Source organism: Capsicum annuum, chromosome 6 (assembly GCF_002878395.1).
Source record: "Capsicum annuum cultivar UCD-10X-F1 chromosome 6, UCD10Xv1.1, whole genome shotgun sequence".
Lineage (NCBI taxonomy): Eukaryota > Viridiplantae > Streptophyta > Magnoliopsida > Solanales > Solanaceae > Capsicum > Capsicum annuum.
In genome coordinates, this window is record NC_061116.1 from 223,998,905 (window position 1) to 224,019,719 (window position 20,815).

At 31.2% G+C, this 20,815-nt stretch overlaps 1 protein-coding gene across 2 annotated transcripts; it reads left to right on the top strand.

Annotated features, from left to right (window-relative positions):
* The first annotated feature begins 12,135 nt into the window (after nucleotides 1–12,135).
* On the top strand, nucleotides 12,136–16,035 carry LOC107875465 (protein PMR5). Of its 2 annotated transcripts, XR_007056839.1 has the most exons (6): nucleotides 12,214–12,651; nucleotides 13,245–13,416; nucleotides 13,730–13,908; nucleotides 13,990–14,148; nucleotides 15,263–15,422; nucleotides 15,510–15,628. XR_007056839.1 is itself a non-coding variant. In XM_016722196.2 (5 exons), exons 1-5 carry the CDS (start codon nucleotides 12,320–12,322, stop codon nucleotides 15,841–15,843), a joined length of 1,176 nt encoding a protein of 391 aa, XP_016577682.1. In that variant the 5' UTR covers nucleotides 12,136–12,319; the 3' UTR covers nucleotides 15,844–16,035. The 2 variants fall into 2 exon arrangements, 1 of the variants encoding a protein (XP_016577682.1); XM_016722196.2 differs by lacking the exon at nucleotides 15,263–15,422 and having other exon boundaries at nucleotides 12,136–12,651; nucleotides 15,510–16,035.
* Nucleotides 16,036–20,815: the final 4,780 nt, after the last annotated feature.

Here is a 20,815-nt window from a genome sequence, read left to right on the forward strand (position 1 = left end):
TGTTTCTAAAATTATTTATTTTAATTTAGTTGTTTTATTGATGAAATCAAGAGGATTTTAATATGTAGCCGTTTGATCATGAAAATTACCTTTTTTCGGAGTTGGAGTTGGAGTTGTATTTGATCATGTCTTTTAAAAAAAAAAAATAGACTTTTGAAAAATCTTTTTAAAATATAATTTTATGCCCTCAATTTTTAAAAATTATCAAAATTACTCAACTACTAATTACCTACTAACATACAAGCAAATGTTGAGAAAATAATTTATATATCTTCAATTGATAAAATAATTAACAACAAACTAATTATTATAATTGTTATTCTTCTAAAATTTGAATAAAAATATCAAAAACACAAGCTAAATAAGCTTATCTAACCATAATCGATTGAATAGAGAAAATATTTTTTGATAGATATGATTGATGGATATAAATATATTTTATATATTCTTAAATTTGTTGATGAGAAATTCTTAATTACTTCCACTTGAATTAATTATTTTATTGAATTTGATCTTTTTTTAAAAATTTATGGATGAATTATTTTTGAAGAGATTAGTGCTAATTTTTTGATTTTTCTTTATTGATGATATTGATTTTCCTTGAATATTATTGTATCGTAAATATGGATCGTTACATTATGTTTGATATGTGACTTTATTGACCACTTTTTAATAATGTATTAAAATCATAATAGCAATTATATGACATATACAGAAAATTAGAATGGCAAGAAAAAAATATTAAATTTCTCACTTTTAAATAACATAATGTACTAGGCCTTATATTTCTATAATATAGTTCATTCAAAACAAAGTTGATATATTTCCGCTATAGATTGTCATTTATTACTTTTTACTTAAAGTTATTAAATTTTGGTTAAAAGAAGAAAAAGAGATTAAAATATTTGTAACAATTAAAAATGATATTGTACCATAGAAAACAAATAATAGTAATTTTTTTCTTGGTGGTTGGTTGTAGTTATAAGAGGTGTTTGGGTAAAAAATTAAAAATTAGGGTTATATATAATAATAATGAAAGTTGAAAACGAGAGTGAAAAATTGTGAAAACAACGAAAAGTTGTTTTCACTTTTTGGAATCCAACTCTGGAATAATTTTTCGGAGTGTCATGGCCAAAAACCACAATTTTTGGAAAAGTGAAAAAATTCCACAACCTCGGATACAGTGTGGGGAATTATTTCCTTAAGAAACTTCGTGAATTCGGACGACTTGGTCTTATTCATTTCTGTTTCATCTATTTTTCTGAAAAATAAAATACACTTCTTGGAAAGGTCATTTTGATTTTGTGTTGAGGCTATTTGATATACTTCATTGTGTTCTTGTTTATAAACTTGAACTAGTTAAAGTTGTTGTTCTGCTATATAGATTCTGCATATCCGAATATATTGTGGAAATAACAAGAATAACTCTTTCCAATCAAACGGACGTAAAAGAGGAATTGTACCTTTCAATAGTTGCTGAATAGCTAGTTTTTTTTTATTATAGATAACGTATGCACAGGTGATCTATCTAGGAACAATAACATTTTTTTTTGAACGGATAAAAAAAAAGTGTGTCGCATAAAATTAAATTAGATAGAGGAGTATATTTTTGGAAAACGTGCATAATCAAATTTTCCAGTTAATATAAAGAATGCTCCAACTATACACTGTATTTGCAATTTTAAGTGGATTGAAATAGGGGGGGTTGTTTGGACAGAAAAAAGAAAAATCTTTTTATTTTTGTAAAAGGATCAAAATAGCTGAAAATTTGAAGATACGTTTCAAGTTCTAAAACTGGTTAACAAGTGAATTTCTTTTTCCACTCACGAAGCTTATAAGTAATTTTTTTTTTCAAGTTAAATAGATGTCCAAACATAATTTTAACATATGAATACAGAATACCCCTTTTCAACTTTTTTTCAAAATATCACCTTTTTATTGAATGTAGTGGATGGTGCTGCTCCGCTCTTAATTAAAGGTTGAGGGTTCGACCCTAGGTATGGAGAAAACTCAGTTGGAGCGTTGTCACCTTAATGGGTCCTGCAATGCGCAATCCAAATTAGTTGGGACTCCAATGCAGACAACCGACACCGGAGAGGACTTCTACAGGGTCTTCTCGTGCACTCGACTAGTAAGGTGGTTTTGTAGGTGAACGAAATAAGTTTTTAGAGGAGAGCGGAGTGAGACAATGAAATTGTCTAGGCGAAAGAAAGGAAAGAACGAGTGGAGTTTTGATAATGAGAATCATATATTTTTACATGCAATTTACATAGTCATGGTAGTCTCGCAACCAACGTATAATTAGCTAATATTATGTATGGGTGTCAAATGGGCCGGGCCAACCTGAAATCGGTCCTTCTATTTTAACCGGGTTGAGGGCTGGTTTTGGCGCTAGATGGGCTGGGCCAAACAGTAAAAAAATTAAAACCCACTCTAACCCGGTCAAACCCATCAAAACCCGGTTAAAAAATCGGTCAAACCTGGTCAAAAATATTAAAAAAAAAAACTTTCTTTCAATATACATTACATATACCCACCTATATACATTATAAATACGTTAAATAATATATATACTCTATATATATAGTATATACTACATTAGAATTTAAAAAATATATACACATATACACAATTAGTCAATTACTCATATATACGCACCATTCAATGTATATATACTACTACTTATAAAATATACTACAATATATATACATTACAATATATATATATATATATACACTTATATACTAATTCATAAAACATATACACATGTATACGTTAAATATACAAGATATATACACGTGTATATGCACCATACAATGTATATATACTACTACTTATAAAATATACTACAATATATATACATTACGATATATATAGATATAGTTATATACGAATTTGTAAAATATATACACATGTATACGTTAAATGTACACTTCTATAGAAGATATATACATGTTTATACGCACCATTCAATGCATATATACTACTACTTATAAAATATACTACAATATATATACATTACAATATATATAGATATAGTTATATACTAATTTGTAAAATATATACACATGTATACGTTAAATGTACACTTCTATAGAAGATATAAAGGCGCTCTCTGATGCAATGGTTGATATTGGAACATTCAAGATATCTCTAGCTAATCTTGAAAGCACGGGATATTGTGTTTCATTACTCCTCCACCAATGCAACGTGTTGATCCGTTGTCTGCAATCCTCTGGTGCCATCCAAAGATAATATTTCAGCTCTTCTTGATAAGTTGATGTGTAAGTTCTCTCATCAACACTGTTCCAATAATTTAAATCATAAAACGAATCAGAAAAATCACTATGTGCCGGCCTTTTAGAAAATGATGGCTCCTCGGGAGGATGAGGAGCGACAGTTGGAGTGATATTTGTAGGTACGGCTAAATCAAATAAATTAACATATTGATTATATAATTTTTCTATGTAATCCTTTGCATCGGCCGTAGCCGTCCACAAATCAGGTTGTACTTGTTTAAAATCATGATTAGGATTTATTTCTAAGTTAGTATAAATAAGAGTACTAAAGTGGCACATATTATTATATTTCATGTACGGATTTAGCATAGCACCAACCAAATAGGGGGAATCGGGAAAAAATATTTTTTAAATTTCGTAAACATGGCACCAACAACTTCTTTATAACCTTCTTTGTTTTTATATTCTTTGAACAAATCAGAAATATCGGCTATATATGCCAAAATATTACAAACAGTAGGATAATAAGCACCGAAAAATTTAACCGTAGCTACATAAATTTTTTCTAAAAACCTAACAAGATCATTAATTACAACTCAATCAAAATTATGTAGCATGCAATCAGCAGAATCAGCAAATGAACCGTAGTGTTGGTTAAAAGCTAGTGTAATAGAATTCTATATTTATAACAAGTTTTTAAAAATTCATACGTAGAATTCCATCTAGTATCAATTTCCCCATGCATTAAAATCAGTGTAAGTCCATTTTCTTGACATTTAACTTTAAATTCTCTAATTCTCGATTTACGATTATTTCCTTGAATAAAACCAACGGCAAGACAAAATTTTTCAATATAAAGCTCAAAAAACTCAAGACCATCTTTTACAATTAAATTATATATATGACATGCACACTTAATATGAAAAATTTCAGGCAAGGGCCGAGATAGCGTAGATTTTAATTTTTTTTTATAGCAGTCTTATTGTTAGAAGCACTATCAAAAGCAATACATAAAATTTTATTTTCGATACCATAATATCCAACAATTTTAACAATAGAATCAGCAATAAATTGTCCAGTATGTTTACAATCTTCATCATATAAAAAAACAAGAATACGTTTTTGCATCACGAAATTACTATCCATCCAATGACAAGTAACGGTTAAATAATCATTTTTATTTACAGCACGACCAAGATTAGAAGTTAGGGACAATCTACATTGAATATTTTTTAACAATGTAGATAAATAAAAACAATATTGTGAATAAAGTCTAAAAATATCAGACCGACAAGTAGTTATAGGAATACCGTTAAACATAGGATTATAAATTATTTGTATATAACAAATAAAGACATTAGAAGAAGGAAAACTAAAAGGCAAACAACCCACAGCTACTATTTTAGCTATTTTTTCCCGGTCCCTCAAGTTATTATACTTCTTCCCTACGTGACCGGTTGCTGGGTCTATTCTAATTTGCGTTGGCCCACCAACATCCCCACCACCTTGTGTTATTTAATTCTCTTTTGTGATCTTCAGCTATATGTCTCTTTAACCTACCCGTACCCACCTGCTTGCCTCCACTTTTATGCTTATATATTTGTTGACAAATATTGCATTGCACCTCAATATTTGATATACGTTCAAAAAATTGTCATGCAACACTAGTTCTTTTACGAGGTCTTGGGGCACTAGGAGGACGGGGAGGGAGATTAATCGATTCAGATCTAATGTTAGCATCTCCTACTGTAGGTGTCTCGGCAATATTTTCATTATCTTCGTCTAAATTAACCGCATCTACTTCATTTTCTTCTTCTATACCGTAATTTTTCTGAGCTTCTACATAATCCATATCGTGAGCATCTACACCTATTTCTTCCTCAAAAGGTGTACCAAGTGGTACCGGAGGCGAAGGCACACGGGTATATCTACTACTTGAACTACCTCTACCGCTAGTAATTTGCTTTTTACTACCACTACCGCTTTCGGAACAAAATTTTTTAACACCTTTAGAAGCGAGGTTTCTTAATTTATCCATAATATAAATTAAATTAAACTAAAAATATTCAAAATACACAAATATAATAAAATTAAATATCAAACAATTAATACAATAAATAAAAATTAAATACAAGAGATGGAACGATAATACCAAATTTTGAAAGTATCCAAAGGTTGCGACTTTAGAAACTTCTGTTCGTACTTTGTAAACGAAAAATTAAAAAATTAAAGTGAAAACTTTAAGAAATTAAATATATTGAATATTTGAGAATTGAGATTTGAGAGAGTGAAAAATTGTGTGAAAAATGATTTGAAGTTGTAGGGTATTTATAGATTTTTTTTTGGGATTAAAAAATATTTTTTAAAATTATTTTTTTTCTTTTTAATAATGGGCTCAAACTAGCCGTTTGGACCCAAAAAGGGCTATATAGCCGTTGAGCCCAAAATCCCATTTTTTTTAAAAAAAAAAAGATATCCGGGCTGGTTAACCGACGGGCTTGGACCGGACTTGGTTCGGGCTGGGTTAGCCAGATCCTTTTTAAAAAAATAACCGGCCCGGGACCTGGAACCCTAAAATCCTAGGAGTTATCGGGCCGGATCAAATCGGGCCGGGTTAGTTATGAGGGCCGAGTCGAGCCGGGTCGGGCCGGCCACTTGACACCCTTAATATTATGAATCCTCTAACTATCCTTCTTCTGTTCACTTTCTTTTAGTTCGTTCAGTAATTTAGATTGTAAATCATGCCTTTTACTTTTTTTGATTTCCCCCCTAGTGTCTCTCACTGGGATTTTGTCCAATTCAAGACTTAAATCCAAGAGTTCTAGCTAGTGAATGAGAGAATAATCGTAATCATCCTATTACAACTCATGTGTGTAGAATCAGGTATGTCTTGATTTAAATGCTAAGATAATTTATGTAACCTCTAAACTCAAATATGTTACCACTGCCCTAAAAATAATGTCTAAATTTTAACAAAATTCATTCAATTTGAAAAACCAATGAACAATTTACCTATTTTTACTCAATTTATCCTTAATTATTAATTACGATCATTACTCAATACATTTTCAAAGCATTAAATTAATTCTATTCAACGGATCATACAGTAAAAACACCTCCATCATTTGTTTCTAATCAACAATAGACACCTATTGATCTACGGAAGTATGATGTTCCGTGTTTGTTCTAGAAGTAAAGCAAAGAACACTTTAACCATTCAAAAGTTTCCTTTATGGTGTTTTATTTTCTTTATTGGAATAGGAAGTTTGATTTATACTTATACTTGGTATTGTTTGATTGTAGCAAGAAACGTGAATTCCTTTACTTGTAACGAAGTTTGAAATATGTATCAAAAGTTGCAGGGCCCCCATGCCATGCCCCAACTTGCACACATAATATGACCCCTCCCCCACCAAGTGCTTTCTCCCATATACTCCCTCCGTTTAAAAACGAATAACCCATTTTCCTTTTTAGTTTATTTAAAAAAGAATTATTCCTTTTCCTTTTTTAGCAATTTTTTAATTTCAACTTTCTACATGGCATGTTTAACACCACAAAATTGAAGAACATTTTGGTACATTTTACATATTTTTAGTTTAACACCACAAAATTCAAAAGTCTTTTTATTTTCTTGAACTTTGTGCCGAGTCAAATTAGATCATTGTTTTTTAAACGGAGGAAATATTTAAAGTGGATTCCATCAAGATGGAAAATATTTTTTAGAAGATGTTAAAAAAGTGATATTTTTATTTAATTTTTGATTTTTTACAAGTATGCAAATGCAAAAAATATTATTTCATGAGATTTTATATAATCTAAATAAATATAATGGAATTGGAAGTGCCAAGCTAGAATAGGTAGGGCTAGGGTCAAGAGGAGAGGAGGAGTGCGAGCGCGGAGAGGCGGGTGGTGATGGTGGTGGCTAGGGGTGTACAGAACAAACCGTCAAGTCAAACCGAATCGACGAATCAAATCAAATCGAGAAAAAAAATTGACTTATGGTTTGGTTTGATTGGTTTGGCGTTAGAAAAAAAAACCGACCATTCTTGGTTTGGTTTGGTGTTAACAAAAAAAAAAATCAAATCGAACCCGAATCAAACCGATATATATATATATATATATATATATTATTCGAATTTTTTTATACATAAAATATTAATTATAATCTACTTTTTAAATACTTTTTCAATTAGTTTTAGTAATTTTCAATAATTTGAAAGTAGTCCTATATATATTTAGATTTGGGCCTTTTAAGTTGTGATATTTATCCATTAATTGCTAATTAAAAAATCAAAAACCCAATATAAACTTAAAACCTAAATTTTTTTACTCTTCATCTCACTTTTTAGTTTCAAGAGAGTTTTTCGCTTTTTATTTTTTCATAATTATGATTTTTCATTAGCACATGAGTGAAAGCATATTTGATCTAATCTTCAATCACAATATAATTGTAAAAACTAAAGATTATAAAAAAAAATCCGAAAAAAATAAAATAACCCAAAAAACCCAACTAAAACCTAAACCGAAAAAAACAATTTTATGTTGGTTTGATTTGATTTATAGTTTTAATAACCCGACATAATTTTTTTTTTTAATAAAAATCAAACCAACCCGACCTATGTACACCCCTAGTGGTGGGAGTGTTGGATTTGGAGACGAGATTGGTATTGAGGGTGAAGAGGAAAATAATCAGTGTAGAGAGTGGCGAACTCAGGATTTAAGGATAATGGGTGTTTAAAAAATTTTAAATTTGAAAAAAATAAAAATTCACCTCAAAGAGGTTTGAACCCAAGGCAATCCTTCTAGCGGAGAAGCTTAAAATCAAGCTTAATACCAATGCACCCAACCAACTTTTTATATAGTGGGTGCTTTTATATATTATATATCTATTTTCGTATATTTTCTATGTAATTTTACTTATTTCATGTCGAGTTTAATCGATGTCGGAGCACCCCACGAATGAGCGTAGATCCGCCCCTTGAGTGTAGAATATCATTTATGAAAAAATACACCCCTTAGTACTTCTTTTTCTTCTTAAATTCATATATTAAGTTCATGTTTACTACCACAAAGTGTTAGTGATGACTTAAATTTTTTGACATGTGTATGTAAATGCAAAATGAAGTTGGACTGATTTTATGACGAGGACTATCAATGGGAAAAAGAAAGTTCCTAATACGACACAGACCATTTTGTTTGTAGTCTGCTGTATGATTTACATGAATTCGTTTTTCGATCCGTCTTTATTTGTTTATTATATTAGAAATAAGTGTTTAATAATATTTATTTAATTTTAAAGAATATTAAACAAGTTATCATTTTATGTCATTTTCATCGTTATTATTAAAAACTATTCCATTTATTATTCAATGCATTTTCTAAAACATTAACTTTACTATACTATATTCAAAGGATAAATATATTAAATGATTATCAAATCAATACTCAATAATTAAAAGATAGACGAATCAGATAATTCGTCATAATTAACGGTTTTTTCTTCGCAAGGTCCACACACCTTCTCCTAGAGACAAAGTTAATGTGGTCCACATGCGCAAACAATTTTTCTACGAGGTCAATAAAAAAAATATCACTCATTTTAATTTATGTAACATATTTTTAAAAAAATTATATAATAAAAATAACCTTTACGTATTTATGTGGCTCATTCATTACGACTAAAAATGAAAGTTTTAAAATTAAATTATTTTTAATTATAAAAATATAATATTCCTATATAGATAAATTTTAAAAATAAATGGAAAAGGGTCAGAAATATTCTTCAAGTATTAAAATTGAGTCAAAAATATCATTCGTTAACCTATTGGGCTAAAAATATTCTCCAAGGATTGAAAATGATTTTAAAATACCCTTTCAGCCACCTTTATGGCTCAAAAATACCCTTGCAACTAACGGTTTTTAAAAATCATAAGTAAAAATTAAAAAAAAAGTCAGAAATACCCTTTAAATATTGAAATTGGTTCAAAAATACCATCTATCCACCTTTATGGCTCAAAAATACCCTTGCAACGAACGATTTTCTTAAATCATAAATAATTTTTTTAAAAAAAATACGTGACACCTTTCACTTGGTTGAAACTAAATTAATTAAAATGTTATATCCAATCCAACCTCAACTCAAGCTACCCAATTCAAACCGTATAAAGGTTGCCCCAACGTCAATAATGCTAGGCTTTAATATGGCGGTAAAGCGAGACAGTATAAATTTCGTGAAAGCATTTTTTAATCCGTGCTTGTGGAGAATATCTATAGTAAATAAAATACCAGTACTTTCAGTAATTTTACTCTTTCATGCAAACGTCAAATCTTGTAACTATTATCCATTCCCCTGTTTCTTTGTTTATCGAAGTATAATTATCAAGCTAATTAATATTTGATGTGAATTTGGATATAAATTTTTAAATTTTTTTATAATAAAATTTATATATTAAAAATTATGTTCATAAAATAATTACACTATTAAAAGATTTAATATAATTAATAATTTAAAATATTTTATGTAAATAATAATTAAAATAAATAAATTAAAACGGAGGATATACAGTATCATTATTTGACATTATTGTTCTATAATATGATCAAAATCTAACTTAAAGATGCATGTTACTTTTTTGGGGGCAGGGAATATAACTATGGAGTATATTCTCTTCCCTTTATGTAAAGAATCATTGCAATCTACTAGCATAATATTTCAGGTGAGAGTTAAAATAATAAGAAATTGTATAACGAAGAATATAATATATATGAATTCCACACGAGTTAAATGATAATTAATTATTTAAGGCCATTTGTAGCAAAAACAATTGGTAAGAGATTTTAATGTAAAACTTTGATTAATCATGAACCTTGGAGTGTTCTCTTATGCCGACGCTAGAACTATCAGAAAAAACATCACCTCACCATTACAAGATTTTAAGGGGGTGTTCAGTGCAAACGAAAATGTTCATTTGACTACAAATTTTGAAAAATATTTTTTCTAAAAAACATATTTATTCTAAATTTCAAACTAAGAAAAATAACTTCCCTAATCAAAGTAGGAAAAATAAATTACAAAATTTATACCGCTCAAAATTACCCACCCCACCCTAAAGGTTGAGTTGAGGCCGGATTGAATATAACATTTAAATTAATTTAGTTACAATCAAGTGCAAGTTGCCACGTATATTAAAAAAAATTATTTATGATTTAAGAAAATCATTAGTTGTAAGGGTATTTTTGAGTCATAAAGGTGGATGAACGGTATTTTTGAACCAATTTCAATACTTAAAGGGTATTTTTGACCCTTTTTCAAAATTTTAATTATGATTTTTAAAAACTGTTAGTTGCAAGGGTACTTTTGAGCCATAAAGGTGGATGAAGGAGTATTTTTGAACCATTTGCAATACTTGAAGGGTATTTCTGACCCAATAGGTTAACAAGAGTATTTTTAACCCAATTTTAATACTTGAAGAATATTTTGACCCCTTTTCTGAAAAATAAATTATAAGTAATAATTAAAAATAAAGACAAGGACATTATTTAAATTTTGAGAAGTTAGATCTCATCAAAGCTGCTAGTCTGCTAGCTCGATGACAAAGATTTGTAACAAATCCAAAACTTTTTTTATTGACTAATTTTTGTCGTTAAATTAAGCATCAAAAGTTGTGTTACCTGTGTAGTGACTTTCCCGCCAAAATTCAGGGAACCACCCAAGGTTCATCTTCAGCCCAAATTTTGTAAGTACATAAATGAAAAGATTAAAATGTAGCGTATTTTATATTAAATTTTTATATTTAAAAATTACATAAATACACAATTTATATTTTCAATATTACAAAAATCTAATTCTTTAAACATATTACTAAAATCCCAACATATACACGAAATGTATACGTCGGCTATGTTATATATATTAATAGGGAGAGAAAGTAAATAATTTAAAAAGTGGGAGAGAGTTAATTACCTCCAAAATGATTGGTATTTGTGTTATTTATACTTTTTATATACCATCATAAATAATCGAATCTACTCACATAAAATTAAAAAGGTCCATTTCGTCTTCGCTTTCTGATTCAATTTCTTTATTAGTCTGATCTAACTCTAAAAAATTCGTCTGAATTGTTAATACTCATGGTCTAATTATATGGCAATGAATTTGTTCTAGGACCTTGCACAACATCCTTTTCTTTGTCCATCTAATTACCCAAATTGAATTCCACTCGAGAATAATTAAACCGTTAAGAAAAAACCTCCCTTTTGATCTTGTAATTTTAACTTAGAACATATTAATTGAAAATTATGAATTTTAATCATCACTGACCCGATACTAGCTCAAATAGATATAGTGCGTAGGTTATGGTGTAGTCAAATTCAAGAATTTCAAACACCAACTTTTTGTAATAAAAATAGAATAAATTATACCCATAAAGGTAACTGAGTTGTGCAACAACATTTCATAAGAATGGCTAGGAATTATTCTCTTTTCTCTCCTTCAATCCCTTCTTAATCAAGCTCATAAGTACAATTTATATTTCATACCGTATATAGTTTATAAATTATTGCACAAAAAATAAACTTATTCATACACACCCAATAAATTATAGCAAAAATCACCAACAGGGGTTGTGTGGTGCAGTGGATGAGTTGTTCCACCCTTAACCAGAGGTCGAGGTTCGACCCTAAGTATGGAGAAAATTTTGTTGGGAGTGCTGCCATCTTAATAGGCCCTGTAGCGCATAATCCGAACTAATTGGGGTTCCAATACGAGCATCAAACACCAAATGAAAAACTAAAAAAATAACGAATAAAAATCTCACACCTATAATATTCAAATCTTAAATCGATGTCCCAACATGTCAACACACGTTAACCAACACCTTCACATGCACACTGCAACAAAATATCTCCATCGCGCATAGGCCCATGCCTCGTTCTCCCTCATGTACATTACCTTCCACAAAGCGACATTCTTTTTCCCTCTTTCCTTCTCACTCCTTTTTTCCTTCTCTCTCTCTCTCTCCATATTTTTCACTTTATAAGTACCTTTTTATCCTTCCTTAACCCTTTTTAATTTCTTCCAAATGGAACATCTCTCTTCATTTTCTTCAACATTATGCATTTTTCTTTTGTTACATTTTTATGTAGCTTCATCTGTTGTTTTATTAAGGCACCGTCATAACAATAACAATAATAACAACTATAATAACCCGAATCGTAGAAATCCAATTCTTCAAGGTAATCAAACTTCATGTGCTCTGTTTATAGGTACTTGGGTTTATGATGAAACTTACCCATTTTACCATTCTTCTTCTTGCTCCGCCGTCGATCCACAGTTCAACTGCCAGTTGTACGGTCGACCTGATACTGAATACCTTAAATATCGATGGAAACCGGCTAATTGTGAGATACCCAGGTACTTGTTTACTTCATTTTTTCTTCAATAATGTTTCGATTTTAGTGGTGCGGTCCTTCACCGGACCTTGTGTATAGTTGGAGCTTTAATGCACTGAGCTGAATGTTTCGCACTTTAGTTGTCTGGTCCTTTACTGGACTCGTGCATTGCGGGAGATTTAGTCCACTGAGCTGCCAATGTTTAGATTTTAGCTGTCTGGTCCTTTACCGGATCCCGGGAGATTTAGTGCACTGAGCTGCCAATGTTTCGATTTAAGTTGTCTGATCCTTTATCGGACTCGTGCATTGCGGGAGGTTTATTGCCTAAGCTGCATATGTTAAGATTTTAGTACCCCGGCTGCCAATGTTTCCATTGTACTGGTCCGGACCTTCTTCCACTGGCCCCGAGCATAGCATGAGCTTTAGTGCACGGGCTGCCAATGTTTCGGTTTTAGTGGTCTGACCCTTCCGGGGACCTGTGTATAGACAGATTTCTAATGTTTCAATTTAATGGCCCGTCCCTTCTTAGTACCTTTGCATAGCGGGAACTTTAGTGCATCTCGCTGCCAATGTTCTGATTTTAGATGATTTTTTGATTTATTTTTTTCTTAATAGGTTCAATGGGCTTGAGTTTCTGTTGAAAATGAAAGGGAAAACAGTGATGTTTGTTGGTGATTCATTAGGCAGAGATCAATGGGAGTCGTTGATTTGTATGATTTCAGCTGATGTACCAAAATCTCAAACACAGATGTCAAGGCTTTACCCTATTTCAACTTTCAAGTTCCTGGTATTGACCCTCAGCTCTTGGTTTTTATATATTTTGAGTATTTAAGACCGGTAATATGAGCAAACTCACACCTCCAGGCGGAGCTAGTTTGTAGGTAGTGGGTTCGGAAGAATCCAATAATTTTGATTCAAAAACTCTATACTTGGCTTCAATTCCTGACCCTGCCTCCACTCAGACGGGCAAAGCTATTGCGAAAAGGTTATACATTATGGGGTCTAAGGATTGAGGCTTAATTATTATTGTTATTGACGAAATTTGTTTTGTAGTAGTAAATTTCATTTATGTGACTTGGTCCTAAAATTATACCTTGCAGGATTATGGAGTGGCTCTTTCATATCACAAGGCACCATATCTAGTGGACATAGATACTATACAAGGCAAAAGAGTGCTAAAGTTGGATGATGTAAGAGGAAATGCTAATGCTTGGACTGGTGTTGATGTATTGGTTTTTAATACTGGTCATTGGTGGACTCACAAAGGCCCTCTCCAAGGGTATCCTTTCCTTTTCTTTTTCATTTTGAACTTTTATGGATACATTGAGAATCTATAATTTTAAATTGTGGAGATATGCAGGTGGGACAACGTAGAATCAGGAGGGACAATCTATGAAGACATGGAACCACTAGAGGCAATGGAGAAAGGGCTAAGAACGTGGGCAAGATGGGTTGATGCCAATATTGACAGTAGCAGAACCAGACTCTTCTTTCAGGGCATTTCCCCTACCCACTATGAGTATGTTCGTTCTCTTGTTTTTTACTATTTAAAATCATTTTTCATAGTATTACGTTTTAATTATAATATATGTTCTCTATAATTATAGTATTTTGCTATAATAATTTTAAAATATATTCGGACAAAAGGTCTAGTTATAAAGAGGAGCCTGTGAGACTGTGGATATTCAGTCAGGGTTATATTAGTAGGGGGGAGCAGTCGCTTTTTGAGTTATGCTGGCCTTGCCCCCACTATAAGCTGTCATCGACTCATTATATGCTTTTGTATTCCAACTTGGACTTATGAACATTCAATTATTGTGTTTTTTGGCACTAATATTTTTGTATGAAATCTTACAAAAATCTTTTGATTTCAATTTATTTATTTAATTAAAGTAAAATTTTTTGAATCTTTTGATCTTAATAAAAGATATATATAATATAATAAAATATCTTGTAATCTTATCAAAAATTATAATTAAAATATTATCAAATAGGAAAGACATTCTTTTTGAGATCGATTAAAAAAAAGTAACATGAACAAATTGAAATGGAGAAAGTACTTTTTTCGATTCATGTGATACCTTTTGTTCATTTTATCTAGAAACAACAATAACAACATATCCACTGTATTATACGCAGTCAATTCCACTACTTTTGAAAAGTAGAGAGCTTGTTTCCAACAGTTTATCTAAAAAAAAAATAACTAAATTTACACTTTGACATTTTACCTCTAGCGATTTTTTTTTTTTTTAAACAATCACGCTAATATTACATGTCTATTGTCGTAGTTCTTAAAAAGTCATTTCTTTCTTAAAATTTCGTGTTGATTCAAATTATGTGCCATAAATTGAAATGGACGGATTATTAAATATTTTAATATTTTAATGAATTTTGTTACTAATTTAGACGTCCATAACAGAAAAAAAGTTTCTAGGAGAGAAAATATTATACTACTTTCGCGTACCAGGAGCATTAATTTACTAGTTATAACTTATTAGCTATACAATGAGTCGAAATAAATATTAATGAGTTTATGTTTTGTACATTGTCAGTGTACAAATATTCTACACTATCAGGTAAATTTGACCTGCTATTGCAGGTTACTCAATTTTTTTTCTTTTATTTTGCTGCAGAAGTGATTTCTTTTTTTCATACTGACACGGGGTAACGGCTATTGCATTACTCTGAATCACTTGTCTCATTGTTGGTTGGTGGAGGGCATGAATTACTGTAGAAGGTTAATAGATTGGTGTGCGTTGTCTAGCTTCTTCTTCCATACCAACAGTAGTAATAGTATGTATTTTCCTAGGATCTTGTTCTTTAATTTCTACGTATGGGTAATATTAAAACTTATTGTCAATTTTGTTTTATTGTCTGCAGCCCAAATGAATGGAACGCGGGTGCATCAACAGGGAGTTGTTACGGGGAGACTAGCCCCGTAACAACAACCACGATGACGAGCATGTACCCGGGTCCAGACTTGGATCAAACAAATGTGATAAAAAATGTAATAAGGGAAATGGACAACCCACCTTTCTTGCTGGACATAACATTGTTATCAACTATGAGGAAAGATGCACATCCATCCATTTACAGTGGTGATCTCAATTCTCAGCAAAGAATTAACCCTAACAAACCTGATTGTAGCCATTGGTGTTTGCCTGGCCTGCCTGATACATGGAACCAACTGTTTTACACTGTCCTTTTCTACTAACTTATAGTACTAGCAGTAGCAAATTTTAGTTTTCGCTGGCCTATTGATGCAAATTCATTTTAGGAGATACAAAATGTTCACACTAGTGCAGCTGATTTAGATGATTGTTAAATGAGTTTATATAGTTAGTATGGTGAAACTGATTCGGCATTGTAGATTTGTGCTGCTAATGAAAGAATTTATTTGGTACCATCTGGGCATTATTCTATATTTAGTTGACCTGGTGTTCTTTAATGAAGCAGAACAGCAAGCAAATAAGATGCTGAATCTTCCAATCACAATAGCTGTATACCAAGGCGAAAGTTCATAATTTTACAGAAACTATAATAAGCTCAAATATGAGCAAGAAGTCATGGACAACAGATTGCTGCAATCTCCTTGTTTTGAGCTCAGGAGCAGCAAACAACTCCTGCCATAAATGGCACATTGTTGATGATCTTTGTGGCCAAATTCTCATTAGCTACAGCAGGTACATGATACTCATAAACCACTTTATGTACATCACCAGCAGCCCTGCCTTCAGAATCAAGGTTCTTTGACCGATAAGCGTCCCACTTCAGCAGTTTTAGCAGTGCTACACGCCACACTCGCTCCTCCAGCAACTGTTAGCCCAGCTGAATTCTGCAAAACCAACAATACAGAGTAGCATGGCTAAATGTAATTAGTTCTCATATATTTCAAAAACTTACTTTGATCTTTACTTAACTATTATCTGAGCTAAAAGCACCCGAGGAAGAAGCGCTCGAAAATCATCCTGTAGTACTCAGCTTCCTTCGTAGCAGGAGTGTTATGAGGGAAGACATGTGAATCATTAAACATCATCTTATCAGTCACCTCTGAGATGAAAAATATGTTTCCCCAGTCAGCTTATAAAACAAGCACAAGAAAATAAAACAGTAGTAATAGTTACGGAGTAATTGCTTTGAATCCAATCCAGCTCTATAGCCTACACCATCATTGAATTGTTCTTTCTGCCTATATAGGATATGCTGCAATGCACATAACATAAAAATGTTCGTTTTGGTTAACAACAGAAAATCTAAATTGCCAGCAAATCAGTTGAAAAATGAAGATCATCTAGACTTCTCAGAACCTGTAGCTTTAGTTCCACTTCGATTCCATCAACAATAATTGAAGCTCAATATCAACTTCCATTCTTGATCATCAATGCTCATGGCAACATCAATGAACTCCTTATCAAGAAATGGAACTCTAGCTTCTAAGGCCCATGCAAATGTTGACTTATTTGCTCTCGGTGAAGTACTTTTATCTGCATAGAAATACAAGAAAAGGACCAGCTTGTAACGAAGAATTAGAGGATTGTAATAATCATATATTGAATCAAATACTACGATTATTGTAATATTTTCTTTTTTGATTATTATTTTCTCAAACGCGCGCGAATTCTATTGTAAACCATGAGATATTCAAAGTACTAGTGCAGTTGAGATGATTGTTTGTGTTAAGAATTCGTGCTCTACTGATTATCTTATTTTTGCCTAACTGTTGCTTATTGATGGAACGGATTGCCTGACGTGTCACATGGTTTTACGTGGAAAACACCCAGCTCAAAAAGATGTAAAAAATTACGAACTGTACCTCTACAGGATTTGACCCCAACTTCACTTCACTAAATAACTCTGAGCCTCAACAACGACTGATTACAAAACTCTTGTAACCAACAAATAGAAATTATAAACTCTAATTCCTATAACTCAACAACTAGGAATTATAAACTCTAATTCATTTGACTCAACAACTAGGAATCGTAAACTCTAATTCCTAACTACACACATGTATGCTTTTCCAAAACTCTAATTCCCAACTACACACACATCCCAAGGTATGCTTTTCCAAAGTCTCTAAATTTTTTTCAACTTGAAGACTAGCTCCTAATTCAGTTTATAACACACTGAAACTAATATTACATCAATAGTTCAAGCACAATGAACAACTCTAAAAATCAACGCTAAAACTCTTAGCTGGATTCTATACTTAGGATCAGGTTCACTTCATGAAGTCAATCTGTCGATTGTGCTTTTCTGCTGAGTTATTCTAAATGATGCAGCTTCTATTTAAACACAGCTCTCCAAAGAGTTATTCTTTATTTCAAACTTCTTTAATTAGAACTCTCGTTACATAGAGTTCTACTTCAAGTGAAACTCCTTCTTCTTTTTCAACTTAACTTGCTTTCTCTTATCAACAAGTGTTTGAATCAATTTCAACTTCTTCAAATTTGCACATATTTATTTCCTTGAGTTTATCAGAATTAACCACTCATCTGATTTTTGATTTCTTCCACCCTTGTCTTTAATCATCGATGATTTTGCTATAAGTTTCAGCTACATGAGACAGTGTGTTTGTGAATCAAGTTGCTATAAGTTTCAGCTACATGAGACAGTGTATTTGTGAATCAAGTTGACTGACATATTTCATATCACATTATTAGATTGTCAATCATCAAAACTATATCATACCCAACAATTTAATGTAGCTTATGTAGTTACTTTCTGTGCTACTTAACACTGAAACTGAATTGATATTGTAAACTTGGGCTGCTAATGAAAGATATTGCTAGTACTCGGTATCGTTGGCCAATGGCTACTTTATTTCTTTACTAAGCAAAAGCGTTTTTCTTTTTTCTTTCTTGGAGAAAAACCTTTTTTTTTTTTTTTTAACAAACATCTTCTAAATATTTTGAATTTTTAACTATTGTGAGCGGAGCTATAGTACTTTCTTTTCCTAAATACTATGTAAAATTTATTTCATATCCAAATCTAGATGGAATATTATTAGTATTAGTTTGTTTCACATTCTTACTCTTAGTAAGTCAGACAAATTACTCTTAATAAGTCAAACAAATTAAAATAAGGGGAGTAAATCAAAGTTTAAGCAATACAACCTTAATAAATTGGACCAGCAAAGAGTATAACTAACCAACAAAATGGACCACGACAATATTTCCCCCCCAAAAGGGATAACGTGTTGAGGCCTTGAGGGCACGACACTTGTCCAAAGTAAAGACACGATTTAAGGTTTATGTCTTCGAGAATTTATTTATTTTAGGTTCTTGAATTTCAAGTTTATTTAAAAATAAAAAAATAAATACAAGTTTTACATAAAAATTATATTGTGTACGTTGGTAAAAAGAAGCCTTATACTATTTTATATAATAGTAATAATAACAATAACATATCATCTCATAAATGGGGTTTGAAAAAAAAAAAACAGTGTATCAACTTTATTTTTATTATTATATAATAAAATAAAGATGTTATTTCCGATAAACCTTCTACACATTATATATTTACTATATGTAGGGTAATTATTTGCGAACTGTACAAGGAAAATCACATAGTGCAAAGTGGCGTAGTCAAAACCAACCTCTACAAGAAAGGTTGTTACTTGTATTTGCGTGTTTGACCTTAATTTCTATATTTTGGCTGTCCACATCTGCCCACTTTTCTTTAATTACACTGTTGTTTCATTTAATAAAACACTATTGTATTAATAACCATAACATTCTAATGTACTACTAGTTCGAAATAGTAAAAGATAACGCGTTACATGAAAACTTAACAAAGTGATCTAACAATTTACATTTTTGCGTGTACGTGAGTGTTATTCTAGCTTAATAAACTAAATGACAATAAATGAAGGGAATGAAATATGTACCGATCTTCACACTCTAAATCAAATGAGGTACTATTCAATTTATTACAAGAAAAAAAGAGTAAATAAATTGATTATCAAATTCATGCAGTTTGGACGATCTAAGTCATGAAAGAATTCAAATGAATATTTTAATTTTTTTCATAGTATTTTAAGAAAAATGTATTTTTTTTTTATATTTGACGAATGAATAGTAAAATTATCCTCCTCCTATATGACCTACTTCATTTTTGCTTTCTTAATGACTCTAACTTATAATTTTAGGATTGGGTGTGGATCATCACTTAACCAATTCTCTCTTATCTACGTGACTTTCATCAAACAGCAATAACATATTCCCATAAGTGAATTTGGAAGAGTTGAGCGTACACAAATTTATCTGTATCTTGTCAGGTAGAGAGGTTATTTGAAAAAAAAAAAAAACTTTCGTCTCGTGAATTTATCATATGAACTGTTAGAAATGACCATATATATCATCTGTTATAAATTTGGCTCATCTATGTCAATGCATTTGAAAGCTCATCTATGTCAATGCATTTGAAAGTTTGACTCATTTTTGACACTGCGATTATAGAAAGATTCATCTGTGCCATTATTTTGTGAAAATGATTTCTGCAAAATAATTTTTGCCTCGTGATTGGGGTGGATCCCAAATTGCTTGTGTTATCTGCTTCGCTTGATTGATCGTCGAGTTATAATACTGTGAATTCAATTTGATTTCTCATGCATTTGATTGAGTTCTCTTTCTCCCTTGGCTAATTGATTCAATCAACCCTTCCTTCTTTCATTTTCATCCCAATTTCTTCTAATTCTCATATCTTATTTATCCACTATCTTTATTTTGTGTTGTTGATTTTTCATATTTTCATTATCAATTTTAGTCACTCGATTGAGATCGCTATCAAAGAGACAATGTGACAAAAATAATTTTGCAAACTCACCGTTGCAAAATAATAGAATAAATAAATCTTTCTGTAACAGTAATAACATAGATAAACCCAACTTTTAAGGACAACGACATACACGAGTCAAACTTATAATGAGTGGCATGGATTCATCATTTTCAATAATGATGACATATTTGAATTTTTTTCCAATACTAAATCTTTTTCAGGGGTAAAATCGACAATAGAAAGGGATGGTAGTTCACCGAAGAGTATAGTCAACAACATAATCTAAAATAAAGTTCAAAAAAGTATAGTAATAAAATCGCCGCTCTTAGAACACGGGATGGGCTTTCATGGGCCACACATTTTTTCCTACTATATGGCCCCATTACTTTGACTGCCAGTCTGCCTCT

Excerpts from the sequence above, each read along its gene's own strand:
- LOC107875465 (XM_016722196.2), top strand. The coding sequence starts at position 12,320 with ATGGAACATCTCTCTTCATTTTCTTCAACATTATGCATTTTTCTTTTG. Across the intron at positions 13,909-13,989 it reads CACAAAGGCCCTCTCCAAGG|GTGGGACAACGTAGAATCAG; the intron begins GTATCCTTTCCT and ends GGAGATATGCAG. Across the intron at positions 14,149-15,509 it reads ATTTCCCCTACCCACTATGA|CCCAAATGAATGGAACGCGG; the intron begins GTATGTTCGTTC and ends TATTGTCTGCAG.